This window comes from Gymnoscopelus microlampas (assembly GCF_963454915.1).
Source record: "Gymnoscopelus microlampas genome assembly, chromosome: 16".
Classification (NCBI taxonomy): Eukaryota; Metazoa; Chordata; class Actinopteri; order Myctophiformes; family Myctophidae; genus Gymnoscopelus; species Gymnoscopelus microlampas.
The window spans coordinates 20,818,378-20,838,553 of record NC_139953.1 but is presented as its reverse complement, the minus strand read 5'-3'; the positions used below and the strand labels follow the sequence as shown (position 1 = coordinate 20,838,553).

The 20,176-nt window shown below is 43.8% G+C and overlaps 1 protein-coding gene across 3 annotated transcripts in view; it reads left to right on the top strand.

Moving 5' to 3' along the window:
• The window catches only part of wasf1 (WASP family member 1), an 88,892-nt gene that overhangs the window by 51,883 nt on the left and 16,833 nt on the right, over positions 1-20,176 (top strand). For 2 of the 3 annotated variants that reach the window (XM_084081807.1, XM_084081805.1), the window contains exons 4-6: positions 4,461-4,614; positions 12,040-12,157; positions 19,079-19,162. In XM_084081807.1, the coding sequence (XP_083937933.1) occupies positions 4,461-4,614; positions 12,040-12,157; positions 19,079-19,162 (356 nt within the window). The remainder of the gene's footprint in view (positions 1-4,460; positions 4,615-12,039; positions 12,158-19,078; positions 19,163-20,176) is intronic. The other variant, XM_084081806.1, reaches the window with a different exon arrangement.

Below are 20,176 nucleotides of genomic sequence, written 5' to 3'. Positions count from 1 at the left end.
ACACACATGCACACATACCACGAACTCGGCCACTAAAATGCATATACTGTGTGTGTGTGTGTGTGTGTGTGTGTGTGTGTGTGTGTGTGTGTGTGTGTGTGTGTGTGTGTGTGTGTGTGTGTGTGTGTGTGTGTGTGTGTGTGTGTGTGTGTGTGTGTGTGTGTGTGTGTGTGTGTGTGTGTGCGTGTGTGAGGGGTTGTTTAAACTTAAACCCCCATGCCCCTATTCTGGGGTGGTGTGTGGTATGTTCTGAATATGTATGTTTGCGTGAACCTTATTCCCCACCAGGCAGCTTCGCTGATTGTCCTCCAGAGGCTTGGCTTGTATCCAACAGCATTGTGGGTAAAGGCCAGATGTTTGGGGCACTGTGATCCCTGCATCAGACTAAACTATGTCTCTGTGTCTCTGTCTCCCTGCCAAGGAAACTGAGAAAACCACACTGTAACAAGCTAGCCCAGGCTAAATACGAACATATGAATTGCACTCCCAGACACACATAAAACAACTCGATAATGCCATGGATGAGATATAACGCCATGAATAGATAACATTATGCATAGGGTGCAGCATTATTGGATCCACAGTGAAAGCACATGCAATGAGGTGATGCAGGCTACAGGGAGCTCATATGTTGCCTGCCCAGCACACTGTTAAAACGCTGTGACCTCCAAATACCATGGAGCTTCCAGTCTTATTTGCATTGCAGATGTGTGCGTCCATGTGATTGAGTTAGTTCAACTTCTCTCTTCAATTCATTTCTGCTAGCTTGAGGTTGGCTGTGTTCTCCCACTAATCAAACAATACATACAAAGTAGCTACGCAGATCCCAGAAATGTTTTTAAAGCAGGTACTGGACCGAAGAAAGGCTATGATAAAACATAAAAGAAGGTCTGCACAGTGTACTGTAACTCCCTTAGATGCAGGTTATTGGCACATCCACCAACAATGTTTGAAGTTAGTGCTCATCATCAGACTAGGGGCCCTATTTTCCGTGCGGGTCCAGGGACCCTCTGGGTTCTTGAGGAGGTTCCAAATTGACTCTTACGGGTCTGTAACTGAGAGTTATGGGGGTCATTGACATTAACGGATGGAGAGGGCAAAAAGGAGGGGAAAGCAATGAAAGAATCAAAGCAAAAGAAATAAGAGTCAAAGAGTGGGTGGCGATAAGAATGCAGAGGAGGGGAGAGGGGAGGGGAGCAGGGGGGAGTATGAAGACAGAGGGAAGAGGTGTGTGCAGGAGACAAGAAGTAGGGCAACATTTGCATTGTGCAAAAGTGCAAGAGGCAAGCTGGCCAGCGCAGCATGCTGACAGGCAGCTTGGTTTGAGCCTGTCCTTATCTTCTGCGGCTGTGCATGCGATTCCACTGCTATGAGACATGGATTGGGAAGACATGCAAAAAAAGATAACTTCATAGAATATTTTTGGGGGGTATGGTTGAAGGAGATAGCTGTGTGTGTGTGTGTGTGTGTGTGTGTGTGTGTGTGTGTGTGTGTGTGTGTGTGTGTGTGTGTGTGTGTGTGTGTGTGTGTGTGTGTGTGTGTGTGTGTGTGTGTGTGTGTGTGTGTGTGTGTGTGTGTGTGTGTGACTTCTTCCCCCCTCTCTAGTCGAGAGTGTATTAACGAGATACTATCATGGTATCTGAGGGAGAGATATGAGAGAGAGAAAGAGATAAACTATCCCCCACTTTTCACTGATAAGGAATTCATCTTGAAATCAGAGGTTGCCACACTCAGCCGAACACACATGCACACACTCACTCACTAAATGTATCCCCAGACTTGGTGTATTTGGTAGTTCTGCTGAATAGATGTTTACCTCTAATTAGGTTGTCGGACAACACATTATGTGTTCATCCATGGGTGTGTGGATGAGTGAGTGAGTGAGTGTTGTTTTATGCAGATGTCCCTCACGGGTCACATCTGCTGTGTTTGTGCACTGTGTGTGCAATTCCCGTATCGATCAGCACAGCGGGCCTATATCTCAGAAGTCAGAGGGTTCTCAGGGGCCACTCTGCATCGAATCCATCCTGACACAGACGTCCCTCCCTTTGTTGTCCGGCGCACTCTCTCACGCCCGCATTTCACAACGCGTCTGACAGTATGACGCATCTGCTGCTCTCTCTCTCTCTCTCTCTTACACACACACACACACACACACACACACACTGTACACGCGATGCAGCGGTGTTTGTTGATCTGTGCCAAAAAACCCTCATCAACCACACTTATCTGCTGGCCAGCAGCACTATCTGTCTGGCTCCAACAAAGACCGCTCCATCTATCCACATAGCAATCTATTGTGGCTCATATATACCATTAAGATTCAGCTTGCAGGTATTGGAGGCTCGGGGGAGCAAAGAAGGGGGAGATGGCATGAATTAAAGAGGCCATTCTTCTGGCCTGCCTTGTGTTGTGCGTACTCCTGGGCTCTAGACAGCCGTGACCCTGAGAGGACACCTGTTGCTGATGCGGTAAAGTGCCCTGCAGCGGGCTGAGAGTCCCTAATGATTTAGAAGTGCCATTACTAGACCTGTCACTCCAGAACGTCAAGTGTCCCTTTTCAGGTGTGCGTGTGTGTGTGAGAGAGTATGTTTGCGAGTTGTGTGTATGTGTGTGTGTGATATCTATAAGGCCCGCTAGAGTTTTTCCCTCTCTCTCTCTCTCTCTCTCTCTCTCTCTCTCTCTCTCTCTCTCTCTCTCTCTCTCTCTCTCTCTCTCTCTCTCTCTCTCTCTCTCTCTCTCTCTCTCTCTCTCTCTCTCTCTCTCTCTCTCTCTCTCTCTCTCTCTCTCTCTCTCTCTCACCCCCACCCATTTCTTCTTTGTCACTGACTCACTGTTTCCATGTCAGTTTTATTATCTCTTCCCCTTTCTGCTCTGCTCTGCTCCTTCGCAAGACCTCAGATCTGTGATAGTGTTTGTTTAATAGTCAAGCAGCACCTCAGGCAGCTTGTCGCTCCACTACTTAAACACTAACTCTGGGAGTCATTGCCTTGGCCTGTCTACGCGATCTGGAAAGGAGCTATTCTGTCAAACTGGCTGCTTTGCAAATGGCTCTCGTTCTAAATGGGCATCGGCTTGGACGACAGGGAAACCGGATCTTAAATAGCTCTTCATTTGGAAGAGAACATTGTTGCTGTCATCAAGGTTAAGGGAAGAACATCTATACTATACTTTAAGTATGTGTATACAGTAGTCGGTATCGGGAGAAAGGCGCCTCAAATAGTGTAGCATTCTTGCAGTTACTAATGGTAGACTATAATGCTTTTAAGCCAAATTTATACTTCAGGTATGTCTCCCATCTACAAGCTCACAATGTGTTGCGATGGGACACGTTGTGAGCTTGTAGATTGGCTGTTTTTTGGTGCGTGATACTGCTGTAGTGCTGTACGATGGAGTACAGATTAAGCATTATCTGCCACATTACACTGTTCTCTGTAACTAAAACAGTGCCATCGCTCCCTGGAGAAGGAATAAAGTGTATCCCACTTGTCATGTCTAATGCATAATTCAGGTCTGATTGCAACTCTCTGGAACCCTTCCCAAGAAACGCCATTTCTAGTTGCCCTAGCCAGATTGAGGGTTAGTGAGTGTCTGTCTTATTTTCTCTTTTTTTTTCTCTCTCATCCTCTCTGCAATTTCTCAAGGCTGTTTTTAACTTTTTTTTTTGTGTCTGAAAGCTTCGACTATGCGGCATCGATTTCCCTCTGTTATTCCTCCTCCTCCGAATGTCAAATGTTTCTATATGAAAGGAGGGCAATTACTCCCACAGCGTGTGACAAACGACCTTGGTCTAGCCCAGACGAGCCCAGCCTGGCCACGTGGATTTCTTTTGTAGGGGGACGTGATATTCACAAATCACTAAAGTGTTTGGGCCATGAGTGGATGACAGCGGCTTCAACATTTCCCTCTGTTTAGGTGTTTAGATGAGTGAGATGGGTGTTTAGATGAGTCCGTGCCAATTTGATTTTTGATGGCAGTGATGATAATTGAATTAAATGTCAATGATTATGTTTATTACAGAGGGCTTGAGTTGGTGATTGAGCTTGTGTGTTTGTGTGTCAGCATGTACGTGGCTTTTGTTTTGTACATTCTCTTTCTATTTTTCACATGATACCACACACACACATATCTATTCTCCAATTTTACATTACATTACAGTCATTTAGCAGACGCTTTTATCCAAAGCGACTTACAATAAGTGCATTCAACATAGGTAGGGAGCGAAACTAATCACCAAAAGTCTTAAATGCATTCTCTTCTAAAACAAGCATCTAAGAGTATACCTAGCGCTAAGGTAAAAGTGCAATATATCAGCTACCTACTTTCTTAAACAAATGAGACAAGTAGGAGAATCAAATGAGCAAGAACTAAAACAAATAAGTGTATCGATCATAATGTTAAACACACAATTTGGAGTTTAGCAACAAACATCTCTCTCTCTCTCTCTCTCTCTCCCTCAGTGTCTCTCCAGGACATCACTATGAGAAAGGCGTTCAGGAGCTCCACCATCCAGGACCAGCAGCTGTTTGACCGCCAGTCGCTGCCCATCCCACTGCAGGAGACCTTCCATACCTGCGAACAGCCTCCGCCCCTCAACATCCTCTCACCCTACAGGTCAGCGGCAAAGTCCCGAAAGCTACCCATAAACACCTTTTGTGTAGAGCCATATGAAATCCGTGTTAACGGAATCGCGGACGGAATCGCGGAAATGACCAATAAAAATGGAATTGGAATAAAACACGGAATATTGCAGAATTTGGAAAATAAAAAAAAATCGCGGTAATTTTTTTTTTTTTACCGCGATTTTTTACAAATCCACGGGACACCACCATTTTGCATGGCCACATCCTACTTTATAAACAGTAAAATCCACGTAGAAATAGTCTTAGAAAGACGATAGAAACAATAATACATGGGCGACGCCATTTTGCGCATGCTCAGACCGAATTAGACCGAATTATTTTGGGAACATTTTTGCGTATAACACAACAAGGGCCATGTATGGACTGTTATATCTTGAACATTTATTCATTTCCACTTACCAGACACTTTTTTAATGGTAAAAATGAGCATAAAAAGCAAAATACAGAATTCAGAAATATTAAAATGGAAAAAAACAGAATTTGGGAAAAAATAAAACGGAATTGGGAAAAAAATAAAACGGATTTCATATGGCTCTACCTTTTGTGTCAACAGTGCATCTTATTTCTAACTCGGCCAGGCCAGGAGGGGAGAAAATGTTTTTTTTTGCCGGTATACCAGGCCGCTTTGTTTTTGGCCAATAGCCGTCCCAAACATTTTGATAAATGTATTGTTCCGATTTTTGACTTCCAAAGTTTGCAGACTGCCGACAAAGCTGGCACCAAGTCTAATATAAATAATACAGCAGCATCTTGAAATCACAGACATGTAGAGTATGTTAGTTTTGAAAATTGCATGTTTAGGATGACTTTATCGGGCCATCCCTACTTAGTTTAACATTATGTGCTCTCCCATAAAGAGCACTCTTTAGTCTTTATACCTACTCTACATGAAAAGTGCCTGGAGGTAACTTCTTTTGTGATTTGCCGATATACTGTACATATACAAATACAATTGCCTTGACTTGACTATTAGAGTCACAAGTCCCCCGGTTCCGAAAAGACAGGACCCGAGACCCATACGGTTCCATTATCTCAGACCTCGGGTCTATTTATCATTATGTATAATACCCGAGTAGATCCGAGCGCTGATTGGTAGAGAAACGCATGAAGTGCCATGATGATTACACAGACCTGGGATCCGGTAAATGAGCGTCGCGCAGAGTAAGTTCTGTCAGGGAACTCAGTTGTTGGCGGCCGACCATTGGGCCGACCTCAGCTCCACGTTCACATCCACACATCCAATCACACACTCATTTCATTCTCAGACCGCTCTTTTTAACTGGAATTTTGCACTACTCAGCCCTGCTTGCCTTTGCTGCTGCTCATGCTGATGCTGCTGCTCTCACCACTGCTGCCTTGCAAAAAAATTGCTGCTCACCCTCCACCACCCCAGCTACCTTAGCTACCTTTTGTATCTGCTGTTTATGTACAGGGGATTCTGAGTGGTTGGGAGATGCGCTTTATCAGAGTACCTAAAAGCAGATCCAATTCATTGCCAAACCATAATAAATATATTGCTCATTTTATCTTCAATAAAAGTATCTCATCCTTCATGAGTTGTCCTTTATCCGTTCATGAGTTGTCCTGACAGAACTGCAGCGCAATATACAGGGGAACAAAATTGAGCAGCGCCTACTGTCAGTTCAGTGTGAGCGGAGAGTGCACAGACTATACCTCCATTGAATAAAAATGTGCACCGTGGCATGTGCGATCATCCTTTTTCATCAAAAAACATGCAATTTAATGTCATTGTCTCTTATTGTAGGCTGCTACGTAGCTGCTAGGTTTCATTATGGCGCAAAACTGACTTCTAGCCTGAAACAAATCTCGGAACCAAACGGGTCTCGGAAACAAAATTCACTTCTATTGACTATACTAAATAATTCATAAACTCTACCATTTACTGTAATTGTTTATCATTTGTTTCATTTTAATTATCTTTCAAAATTCGCACTATAGCAATACACCATACTGGAGAGTAGGAGAGAAAACTGCCGAGAGGCATGAGGGTGAGCGCACAGTCAAAGCACCTCAAATAACAATCACTAACAGAACATTCAGTGCATAGTAAGTCTTAGAAAAACAACAGATATCTACAAATTGAAACAAATGACAGAGCAGCAGAAAATTACAATAGTTACAATTAATAACTTCTCTCTCAAAACAAACATCCAAAGATTTGACTAGAATTCTCTTGCAACTTCATATAATGTTTTATCTTTTATTATTAACATAGATTAACCACGTCATGTGATTTGATACTTTAGTACACGTTAACGACAAACATTTCTGGGAACACCACAGAAAATTGCTGATGAACATTTGGTAATAGACACTATTACCAAATAGTGTCTATTACCGTGCTTCATTGCACTGTCCATTTTGGTAGGCTCACTAGGCCTTCCAGAGTGGCGTGAGGTGAGCGGAGATGTAGAGTAGCAAGTCACCTGGAGATAAATAATGCATGAAAAACTCCTACTCACTACAGTAGTCTGCCCTCCCATCCTTGTATTAATATGCATCTCTCACCCCGCTGTCTGAATTTCTTTCTCTCTATTTTCTACCAACATGTGTGATTTATACTTAGTTGTGCTGCGTTGCATTGTGGGCTGGTACATGGGCTATTTTCCGCACGTAAGTGACAGGGCTTTAACAAGGTCTCTGTTTTAATACTGTTGACTTGTTGCAGATGATTAAAGACTTAACAAGATCCCTTCGTGTGTGTGTGTGTGTGTGTGTGTGTGTGTGTGTGTGTGTGTGTGTGTGTGTGTGTGTGTGTGTGCGTGTGTGCGTGTGTGTGTGTGTGTGTGTGTGTGCGTGTGCGTGTGTGCATGTGTGTGTTATATATATAGCACCTTTTTAGAACAAAGTTACAAAGTGCTGCACAGGATGCAGATACTAAAATAAACAACATGCTGTACACACTCAGTTAGATACAATAAATAAATAAATAAATTACAGCCCCTTTGCAGGGAAGGCAATTCGGGTTTTAAGCCTTTTACAGAGTCAGCTAATGTAACGGAAGGGGCTGGGGACTGTTCCAGAGGGATGGGGCCCTGACGGCAAAAACACAATCACCCTTGGATTTGTGGAGGTTCAGGGGTATAAATAGAGAGATGGTGGTCTGAGAGGTGGAGTACGGATATGAAAGTTCAGAAATATATGAAGGGTCAAGACAATGTATACAGTGCCTGTATATATGGTATATATGTGATGTGTATACGTGATAAGCAGTATCTAAACTATATTCTATGCAGTGGTTCTCAAACATCTTCATGTATTTGGCCGCGGACCCCCATTTGAAAATCTTTTGTGCCAGGGATTTGTCAAAATCATTCAAACATAGCTGAGACATAAAATAGGTAATAAGTGTTTTAAACTGATCCTAATTTTGTTGGGGACCCTCCGGACCCCACTTTGAGAACCCGTGCTTTACTGGGAGCCAATGGAGGGAGACGAGGATTAGTGTGCTGTGGGGATTTCCGGATGGTTTTGGTTTGCAACCTGGCTGCTATGCAGCGTTTTGCATGAAGCTGCAGGCTGGCTAGTATAGGGCTGCTTGGCTGAGACAGGAGAAAAGAGCACTGCAGTAGTCAAGGTGAAAAAATAGTGTATAGATCTGTAATTCAAGATTTTTGGTTGATAGCATTGATTTGAATTCTGCGATGTTGTGGTGTAGGAAAAAGTAGGTTTGCACAAGCTTTTTTAATGTGTATGAGTCAAAGTACATACTTTGGTTAAAGATTACACCCAGGTTTCATGAGGAGGGTTTAACATAGGAGACTAGAGGGTCTGATAGAGGGTTTCACTTCAGCGTGTGTGTGTGTGTGTGTGTGTGTGTGTGTGTGTGTGTGTGTGTGTGTGTGTGTGTGTGTGTGTGTGTGTGTGTGTGTGTGTGTGTGTGTGTGTGTGTGTGTGTGTGTGTGTGTGTGTGTGTGTGTGTGTGTGTGTGTGTGTGTGTGTGTGTGTGTGCGCGTGTGTGTGTGTGAATAATATAGTTGTATTATTCTCACACACACACACACACACACACACACACACACACACACGTACTGTATACGCATACAATGGATGGAGACAGGTGCAGGTCGGTGCATTTAACTGCTATATGTAGGCATTGACATTATACACGCGTGGGTGTACACCAGACCAACAGACTGTCTCTAAATGCCTGGCTCACTTCTCTGTTCGTTGCAGGCTTCATGTCAGCTGTTGTTGAGACTCTCAGACAGCTGAAGGTTTCAGTGTCGGTTCAAATCACAATGGAACATGGAGACCTAACACAGAGAGTGCACAGTGGTAGTGGTAAAGGTTAGGCAGACACCATAGTTCTACACAGAGAGTGCTCTGTAGTAGTGGTAAAGGTTAGGCAGACGTGACATCCTCCGGCTGGAGGTAAGAAAAAAAAAATCTGGATGGGGAAAGTGAATAAGAAAATTCTCCAGATTCCATGAGCAACTGCCGCTGCCGGCGTGCCTTTGAGCAAGATCTCAGCTGCACAATAATGCAGGACTAATGGTGCTAGGAAGTTCCACTGTGTGAATTCAGGCTGCTAGAAAATAACTAAGAAAAAAGCACAGCAAACTTTCCCTGGAAAAAATAAAGATTGAACACAACTTCAGGGGTTATTTTGGCACTGGACCTAAGATTTTGGGCCCTAACGCGATATTTAAGAAACAAAGCCTGGAATTAATTATAGGTCCTTTTATTCTGTTGTGGTGGGCTTAGGTTAGCTTAATGCTTGGAACGGGACACCTGGCGTCGCTGGCACTGTACTCGTATGTACTCAGTGATTGAATGTGAGTGTTGCTGGCACCAGTTTCATACCCACGCTTAAATAATTCATATTTATTCTGCCTTCATCTTGATCTTCTCGACCCCCCCCCCCCCCCCCGGCCCCCGTCCGTCCTTGTTTTCCTCCCTCTCTCTAGTTCTCCTCTGTTCTCCTTCTCCTCTCCTCCTCCTCTCTCGTCTATCTGACGTCACACACCAGGAGGCTGTCTGGGACACCTCCTCAGGCTGATATTCTTTATATCCACCCAGAGCACAGCTGCTGCTGCTGCACGCTGCACACACGCGCACGCGCGCACACACACACACATACACACACACACACACACACACACACACACACACACACACACACACACACACACACACACACACACACACACACACACACACACACGTACAGTATACACAGAGAGAATATCATGCATAATGATCCATGCACTCAAAATCTCAAATAACTCCCTAACTCCCATATGCGCACGCTGAATCCTACTGACTCCCCACCCTCGCCTTATCCGGCTGTCGAACTCCAGCTCCTTTCCTTTGTTGTGTTGTATATCATTAACTACCCCCCCCCCCTCCCCTTTTAAAGCCTCTTTCCTTTTCATGTTCTCTCTTCCCTGCTCTTATCAGAGTGCCATCAAAACACATTGTACATCAAATGCTCTCACAGTGTGCTTGCTGCAACCTGGGTCTGGGCCAGCTATGAGTGAGGTAAATCCTGGGTTAGCTGTTAGTTACGGCGGAACACCCTTCCATGAGGGGCTTCATCCGGGCCTGATGGAATTTCATTAGTAATAGTCTCAGCGGAGAGGATTTTTATTGTCCCATAACTTCAGCGTTTCAGAGGTCTTTCCGCCCTGCTAAGACAATGCTCTGATGGAACACTCGTGTATGACACACAGAGTATGGGGTTAGTAGCTCTTAGAGTACGTCTCATGCAACATGTGCACCACGGGTTGCAAGGAATACACAGTGTTAATGTAACTGAGAGTGTAAACATGGACCGCTACGGGTACTTTTACATTTTTTATTAATTTAACACTAGTAGTGTTAAACACATTCAGAACTATTAATACAGCAAGCCAATCAAGCTTTAGGCTAACTGGCAGTGACACATGCCACTTGATATTAAGTGGTAAAATAATAAATAATATGTAAGTACTGAAAGGATAATTACGCACGCACGCACGCACGCGCACACACACACACACACACACACTATAAAATGTGATTTTCTTCATACACTTGCCCTACAGTATCTGCTATTTATATTTCACATATTATGACATGCCCTGAACATGGGCACTAGGGTTCATGCGGTTAAGAGATGCATTAATTAGGACCTAATAATAAGCCGGTATTATTATAACGAGACTACAATTAAGTTTAAAACAAGCTCACGTAATCGGTTCCCAAAAAGCCGAGAAGAATTTCACCCGTAGTCCTGTGATATTTACTAATGCCATCACGGAAATGGGTCTTGGACAGTTTTATCGACAAGGGAGCCTTCGGTTACGTTAAAATGACTCTGCACATACTTGTGTACATTGTACAGTTGGGAATGAAGTAGAGCGAGAAAGAGAGAGATAAAGAGAAGGAGAGCAATAAGGAAAAGCCTGAGAAACATCAGGAAGGCAATTTCGAGGCTTATTCCCGTATCGACGTGATATGACATTTCCAGGCGGCATGTGTGGGCATTTGTGTATGATAATCAATTTTCTTGTCGGAGGAACCCTTTGAAGTGATAACTGCACAGCCGCCCCCATAGTTACCACCACCGCTCCTATCGCCCTAGCACTGCTCCACAGGGAAACCAGCGCCCACCAACCACACTCTCACAAGTACGGACAGAGAGGCATAGGGAGAGCTGTGAACGAATAGATTGTGATGTAGGACATTAGGTATGAGTCATGACAGGTTGTGAACAAAGATGATTTAGTTTTCTTGATGGAGATTCCGAGACAGGAAGAGGAGGGGCGAAGGAAGAGAGAGATTGGCGCTCTGCTGGCAGACACATAACTCACTCTCCAACTCGTCTTTTTTTTTTTTTATTCAGAGGTGACCCTGAAGTTTCCCTGAAGTGTCAGAAATGATGTTAAGGAAAACCAAAGAAAGATATCATAGTAGTTATGATGTTGGTCTTTTCTATCTACCTGTTCTTCTACTGTAGTCCTTCATTCAAAATGAAGTTGTAATGCACACCGAAATCCATAAAAAGTAATATGGACTTCCACTCCCAGGGGACTTCCATTGAAATAATTGATTTGGTAAAAAATATATACTGTATATATATTCCTACAATTTCCACAAAATGTTTTGATGTTCTTTGCTCTCCAGTTAAAGTCATGCAATCAAATGGCATCAAATAATTTATATAGGTTCCCTGGTCATTACTCCAAATTGTCGATCGTCTTCGTCTTACCTGTCCATTTTGTGTTTATGTGCTAAGCCACAGATAAATATGATAGTACTTAAATCATGCCCAGTTACCAACACAACCCAAGGTTCTATACAAAGCATGTGTACCTTTTTTATACAGTACAATCATGCTCTTATTGAGATTGCTTTATCTATTTTCCTGCCCCCCCCCCACTCCCTGCAGAGATGATGGGAAGGAGGGTCTCAAGTTCTACACCAACCCATCTTACTTCTTCGACCTATGGAGAGAGAAGATGCTACAGGACACAGAGGACAAGAGGAAGGAGAGGCGGAAACAGAAGGTAAGGATGTTCTCCTAAAACCGTACCGCAGACCCAGACCATCGCCCCCCGGAGGCCGGCATTCGTCTTATTGGTCGTTTCCAGATTGAGCCGGTATCTGTCAGAGGGTGGCTCTATTATAGGGGATTAAAAATGAGGATGTGGTTTCGTGAGGACAGACAGACAAACACCCACCCACACATACACACACACACACACGTGCACACACACACTTACTCATGCTGCAGTTAATTAGGCTCCGTGGGGTAAGAAGAGGTGAGCATGAATCACAGGATTTGCTGTGTCCTCAGCAGCTATTGATCCAACACTCCTGCCTGGGTTAGACTCAGCGGAGAGTCAATGTTACACACAATACGCATACATGTATCGCATCACGCGTTAGCAATCACACCACGTCAGCTCTCATCGCCAGGCCTTCTTGTTGTCTAATTATTAAACAGAATGAACGGGAGCGTCTGCTTTTTGCTTGCCCCCCCCCACTGTGCTTCTCACAGGGAACTGTGTGTACCATCTCTGTCTACTATAAAGCATGCGTACACACACAAACGTGTACACATGGTCCAGTGGGGAATTTCTAGGTACACAAACAGCCTTGTCTGTTTTGCCTTTATACCCTGTGTGTATTTGTTTGCAAACAAACACAACGCTGGCACAACATAGCGAGGGTGCTCTCCCGCGCGTCCTTTGAGAGCCTCTCTTCCCCCGCAAACCCTAGATTACAGACCTCTGAGCCCCCTTCGCAGATGGAGGGGTCTCCCACCCGCGAGCACGAGGGGCTCAATGGGACTCTAATCAACACCAGCTTGTGTCTCCATGTGTGGGATGTGTGCCCCCCCACATCCCCACACAGAGCCAATCGAAGCCTGCCTGCGGTCGTGTCACCAGCCAACGAGAACGTACGAGGAGGATGTAATTTGGTGGTTTGGGCTTTCTAATGGTTGTGGGTATGCTATGTGACACACAGTAGGTTCTGAACAAAAGCGAGCTTGTTGAGGCACGAAAACACTCCGAGGGTGACAGTCACTGTCAGAGTAAGATGGATATTGCGTCTTTTCCCTAGATATCTATCCAAGAGCCTGCCTACGGTAGAAAAAGCTGCTTGCAGTGCTGCACAGAGCGGCGTCACTGAAATGGGCAAAAATGTACTGTGTGTGTTTATAGGAAAAGCCTAGAATAATGACTACTGTCAGTAGACCTAATTTGGTTTAGAAGGAGGAGTATAATAAGACAGCTGAAGCCGGACCCAACAGTGCCACAGTGGGCTTTATGGATGTCACGATCATGACATTTTACTTGACGATTAATTGTCATATAAATAATTGTGATTAACCTAAAATAATTGTCATTTAATATTGGAACATACAGTATAAATGAAAAATACAACAAAACTTCCACAGGGCAGATATGAAAAATAACCGAAAGTACATATTTAATAATTTATACTTTCAATTTTTCTTTATAGTGGAAATAGGAAATCTGCTATTTCCTCTATTTTGGGAAAATGTATCCATCAACATGGAAATGATTATGACGATGATGTAAAATAATTGTGATTATATCAAATGATTGCCATTAGGGGATTATGCAATAATTGTGACAGACCTACCCAACAGTGTCTATTCTAATGAACGGCCACAGTGGGCTTTGCTCATAAAGTCTTATTAATTTCCCCCTCTGCCACTTTGGAAGCCAGAAAGACCCCATGGAAAGGCCTAGAAAACCTCCGGGCCAAAAAGGACGGATTACTCACACATATTTTGGGGTTTGAGTTACCACTATTGAGGATAAACGGTCGATGAGTATTATGACAAATACAGGGTTCATGTGTGGAAAACCAGTCATAGACAAGGATGCACTGCAGGATGAAGGAGGTAGACCAAAAAATGCAGAGCTTAGTCCGTCCTAAGGGATAGCAGTCCCAGCTCATTGGGTAGTGCAGTCACATCCGCGTGCGTGCGTGTCACACAGTCTTACTATATTTTTTTTATGAAATGTTTATGGTTAATTGTGTCTTAGTTAGTTACAACTATGTACAAAATATAAGTTAGTTAGTTAGGCATTTACGTTTGGTTTATAATTAGGGTTACGGGTTAAGGCTATAGAGTTAGTTCTATGGTTATTTTTATGAATAGCCTGGGCATTCTGAGTTTAGAACTTGAGGTTGGGTTAGGTTTTTTTCCCCAATAAAAATGCATTCGTTTTTTTCAAAACTTGGTTTGGACCTCCTCACAAGTATAGCTGTGTGTGTGTGTGTGTGTGTGTGTGTGTGTGTGTGTGTGTGTGTGTGTGTGTGTGTGTGTGTGTGTGTGTGTGTGTGTGTGTGTGTGTGTGTGTGTGTGTGTGTGTGCGTGCGTGCGTGCGTGCGTGCGTGCGTGCGCGCGTGCGCGCGTGCGCGCGCGTGTGCGTTTATATTACCTTGTGCGCGCGCGGGGTAATATAAAAAAAAACCTGACGAAGGGGAGTGAACTTAACATTGTTTCCCTGTTAATGGAACAACATGACTGATAACCTAAGCTTCAAAAACAATAAGCACTATATCATAGTATACAGTATGTAGCACTATATAACCTAATATACCACACACGAGCATACAGACGTGTGCGTGTGAAAACACATGGCTCACATGTCTCACCTGGCCCCGGGTTCAAATGCAACCTGAGGCTCTTTTGCTGCATGTCATCCCATTTCTCTCGCTCACCTTTCCCGTCTCCCTCTCACTGTCACCATGAGATATAAAGTCGAAATACAGAGAGAGAGGAAAAAAATTCAACAACTACAACAGTACAGCGTCTGGAAGCTGATTGTCTATGCCAGCTGTCAATCAGTGTCACTCAAGAGAGGTTGTCGTGCCCTCCATGCCCCCCCCCCTACACACACACACACACACACACACACACACACACACACACACACACACACACACACACACAGACACACACACACACACACACACACACACACACACACAGACAGACACACAGACACACACACACACACAGAGCTTCAGTTCTCTCTGCCTCTCATCTCCCTAGTGCCGCGTGTCACTCAACTTCCTCTCCAGCATCGCACACTCTAGTCTGATTTACTTGAGTGTCAGTTATAATGTGCGAAAAATAGCCGATCTACAAGGTCGGCCGAAATACAAGCTCATGACGCGTCACGATGCTGTGCGTTGTGAGCGTTTTACACCAGCTATTTCCCACATGCAATACCGGTGCGTATAACTATGTATAAATTAAGCATCTCTCTTTTCTCTCCCCTGATATCTCTCCATCTTTTTCCGTTACCCCGAGTCACGTTACACAACACACACTTTCTCTCTGTTCCTGGCCTCCTTTGCTGCCTCTCACACGCACACGCACGCGCGCTCACACACACACACACACACACGCACACGCACACGCACACACGCACACACACACACACACACACACACACACACACACACACACACACACACACACACACACACACACACACACACACACACACACACACACACACACACACACACACACACACACACACACACACACACACACACACACACACACACACACACACACACACAGTGGTGTAAAGTAACTAAGTACATTTACTCAAGTACTGTACTTAAGTACAATTTTGAGGTACTTTTACTTTACTGGAGTATTTCCAATTGTCTATACTTTTACTTCTACTCCACTACATCTCAGAGGCAAATATTGTACTTTTACTCCGCTACAATTATTTGAAAACGTACTTAGTTACTAGTTACTTTGTAGGTATAAATTATCTTATCACATAATAAAACCGACATTAACCACTTTAGCCTTATTTTATACATAGGCTATTTGAAAATAGCCTATGGGTCCAACGTGTCGATATGCGACGCGCTGTGAGCTTGTAGATCTGTATTTTCAAACATTCTGGACATTCTGGACTTTTACTTGTAACAGAGTACTTCTACATTGCAGTATTGATACTTTTACTTAAGTAAAACATTTGAGTACTTTTTCCACCACTGCACGCGCACACACACACACACACACACACACACACACACACACACACACACACCGATTAGCTGTTGATAAATGAAGAGCAATGCAGGCAGGGCAGAGGTGGGAGGAGAGACCTGCAGTGGGACTAATCTCATTAGCTCCTGTGTTAGCATCCCTCTCAGTGGATTAGCACTAGACCAGTGAGTCAGTCTGCCCCTCTGACAGGAAGACACAACTCAGCAAAGAGAAGACGACTCAGGTTCAAACATTCGACAAAGGAGAAAAAGAGAGAAAGGGTGACAAGAGGTTCAGGGAAGGGAGAAAGATAGCATCGGTGTCTCATTGAGATCAATGTCTGATTACCCACCAGGTAGGAGCTGGCGGTCTCTATAGGGAGCCTTCTGAAGACTAATTTATGCCTCGGTGAAAGAGTGTCACTTGACAAAAATGACGTGTTTTTTCAACAGAAAAAAAGTGTCGATGTGACACCTTTTCGTTGAAGCATAAATTAGGCTTTAGGCTCGGTCCCTGCAGCTTTTCACTCACTCGCTGTACACATCAAAGATAACCTAATGGGACCTTCTGAATGCCATTCTGTGGTTTCTTTGTATAACTTTACTTGACACCGTGGTAAGGTAAAAGTTTCTGTCTCACAGACACCTGGAAATGCCTCATTCCTCAGTGAAATTGACTAGAGCACCTTGCTGCACGCCAATGAGCCAACTTGAAGTGTGTTTTGTGACTAGGGAGGAGGTGAAATTCTAAGTTACAAAGGTTAGACCAACTCTCTCAGAGAGCTTAGGCTGAAATGCACACACGACAGCCAGGTCAATACGAAAGGCCCTGTGCAGTAGTTTACTTTTGTTAAGCTATAATATTAAGCATTGTGTGTGTGTGTGTGTGTGTGTGTGTGTGTGTGTGTATTTGTATACAAGTTGCTTATCATACCTCATGGCTCCTTTTGTGCACTCGTGGACCAATCAATGTTTTCCAATTACAAAATCAATGTTCTATTACTGTCTTGTCTGAGTTAAACAAGGATTTGTCTTTAAAATTTTACTCAACCTTTATTTAGCCAGACAAGTCATTAAGAACAAAATCGTTGCTGTCAGGCAGAAACCTCATATCTCCATATTTCAACGTTTTATTATTTCGGTAAACGAATGCCCTACTTCGTCATACAAATACTTTGTCGCACAAAAGTAGTGAAAATAGCAGGTATACAGTAGCTTGTAGTTCGGCTATTTTCACTATTTTAAATCGTTTTTAAAATAATAATAAAAAAGGAACGATTTTGGACATTCGAGGATTCTTCTTTATAATAGTGGCCTGGCAGCCTGCCTCAAAAGGTCTTCGTGGTCACCCCAGGACACATCCATTGTTGCGTCTGCACAGACATACAGTATACAGAGAGCATGTCCATAACAACCCCATTCACCACGGCTTTCAAGCACTAGTTTACAATGTCGAGTTACAACACCCCCCCCTCCTCCAATCAACTGTTCCCAATGGCCCCAGGCCCCCCCCCCCACTGCCATGGCAACCGAGGAGGTCTGTGGGAGAGAGAGATGGGAGGCAGTGGTCTTTTTGAAGCAGTTATATAGACAAGCTGGGAATGGCTGGCTCAACAGGGGGCCCCTTGCTACAAGCAACATGCACACATCCCAGCCTGGTGCACTGTAAACATACTGTAGACACTGCTTGGCCTCCTGTCTGTCACTAAAAGCATGGTCAGGATGCTTTTGTGCCATATTTAACCACATGAACCCTAGCATCCCTGTTCTGGGCATGTCTTTTAGTCTAACATTCTGCAAAAACTGGTGAACATGCAGCGAAGATAGCTACAAGCTCACTCACAACTGTGTTGTGAGCTTGTAGATATGCTATTGTTTTCTATTTGACGTAAAACAAAGTATATGTATGTGGTTACATGGTTAACAGTGCCGGCCTGGATAAGTATATTGAGCGAATAAGAATCCTCTTGTATTTATTCCCATATACGTACACTGAGCACTGGCACAGCCCAGATCTTTTCACAATTTAATAACTGAAATACACATGCATAGTGCATAGGTGCACGCCCTGATAAAAGGGTTTTGATTTAATTTAAATGTTTAATGCAACAACAACAAAAAAGTTTACTACCAACACAAATTGAATTGCATTGCTATAGTGTGACTGCACATTGTATTTAATTTAGAATGGGCTGGTTTAAGTGCTCTTTCAATCCACGTTTTATGATAATGTCCTAATCGAAATGGTAGATAATTGTTTGCGGTTCGTGCACTTTTGTACGCCTGATGATTGCTCAGTAGTGGGTTTTGGGGAAAGTGCGTCTGCACAGCTTAAATTTTAGCAAGGGATACGCGGTTATTTTTACTGGTACTGTAGCTTAGAAAGTTCCAAACATTAACCTGGCACGCACAGGACCCACAGAATCATGACCGGCGTTTTGGAGTTATAGTCAATAAAGTTTAGGAATGTGCCTGACTGAGCCATTTTTACACATCGGCAAGAGGCCACCACACTGCCACTTGCATGCTTTGCACACCGAGAGCCTAGGGATTTCACAGTAAGCCTTTTCAAACAGGGTATGAAAAAATATTAATAATGTCAAACTCGAGACACTGTTTCCCTGCCCAGTGTGACATCCGAGAAAGAACAGGGTTCTGTCTGTTGCACGTTTAGCATTCTCTCTCTCTCTCTCTCTCTCTCTCTCTCTCTCTCTCTCTCTCTCTCTCTCTCTCTCTCTCTCTCTCTCTCTCTCTCTCTCTCTCTCTCTCTCTCTCTCTCTCTCTCTCTCTCTCTCTCTCTCTCTCTCTCTCTCTCTCTCTCTCTCTCTCTCTCTCTCTCTCTCTCTCTCTCTCTCTCTCTCTCACTTTTCATACCGGTCCTCTTTTCTCACCTCTCGCTCTCTGTTGTGTCTGACTCTGTGCAGCTGGAGCTGCCTTATCATGTGTGCCCAGAGGGCCTTATAAGAGCGCCCTCTGAATCCCCTCCTCCCCTCATCAACCCCTCAGAGGTAAGACCACAACCCGACCTCTGCCGTTGCTGGGCCCCCGCGCCCGCGCCCCTCCTCCCTGGGTTTGGCCTGCTGCCTCTCTGCTTCATCCTCTCTTGACTGGTTCTGGAGACTGTTGTACTCACCACCTCTATTACTAACTGCCCTCCAATACTCACCTCCCCTGAGTGCATCCCAGTTCTACACAGTGGTGTAAAGTAACCGAGTACATTTACTCAAGTACTGTACTTAAGTACAATTTTGAGGTAATTTTTTACTTTACTTTGCGGATGTAAATTATTATATCATAAAACATAAATTAACCACTTTAGCCGTATTTTATACATAGGCTATTTGAAAATAGCTGATCTACAAGCTCACAACGCGACGCGTTGTGAGCTTGTAGATCTGCTATTTTCAAACATTTTAGTACTTTTACTTTTACTTTGATGCCAATAGTTTTGTACTTTTACTCAAGTAAAATATTTAACACAGGCCTTTTACTTGTAAACGAGTATTTTGATATGGTGGTATTGCTACTTTTACTTAAGTAAAACATTTGAGTACTGTTTCCACCACTGGTTCTACACGAGGAGAAGACGGGGACAGAGTCCTTGACTGAGTAAAAGTAGTTGATCTTCAGGGTCGTGATTGCCATTGTATGTAAGGACCCCTCCTTCTCCCTATAGAATTATCACTAGTTCCTTTACTGTGGTTTTTGCCCTACTTTCCTATTGGCATACTGTACATGATGAACAGCATACAGTCTCTAACTTTAGCTGGCCTTATGTCTGACTATCTGTAAGGTAGAATAAGAAATAGGTGTACAAAACTACATTTAAATTGGGAAGCAGCCACATGATCGTTCACTCTACTAACCGCAAGGTGTCCTGTCACGTTATTTATCAGCACAACGTTGATTGCACGTTTCTTGGGAGTGGTTGTAGCCCTCTTTAGGGTGACTCTGTGCCTTGCAGACCTCTGTTTGCTGCCCGAACTAACAATAACTCTCAAGTCTCCCCTCAAATCTTCTGT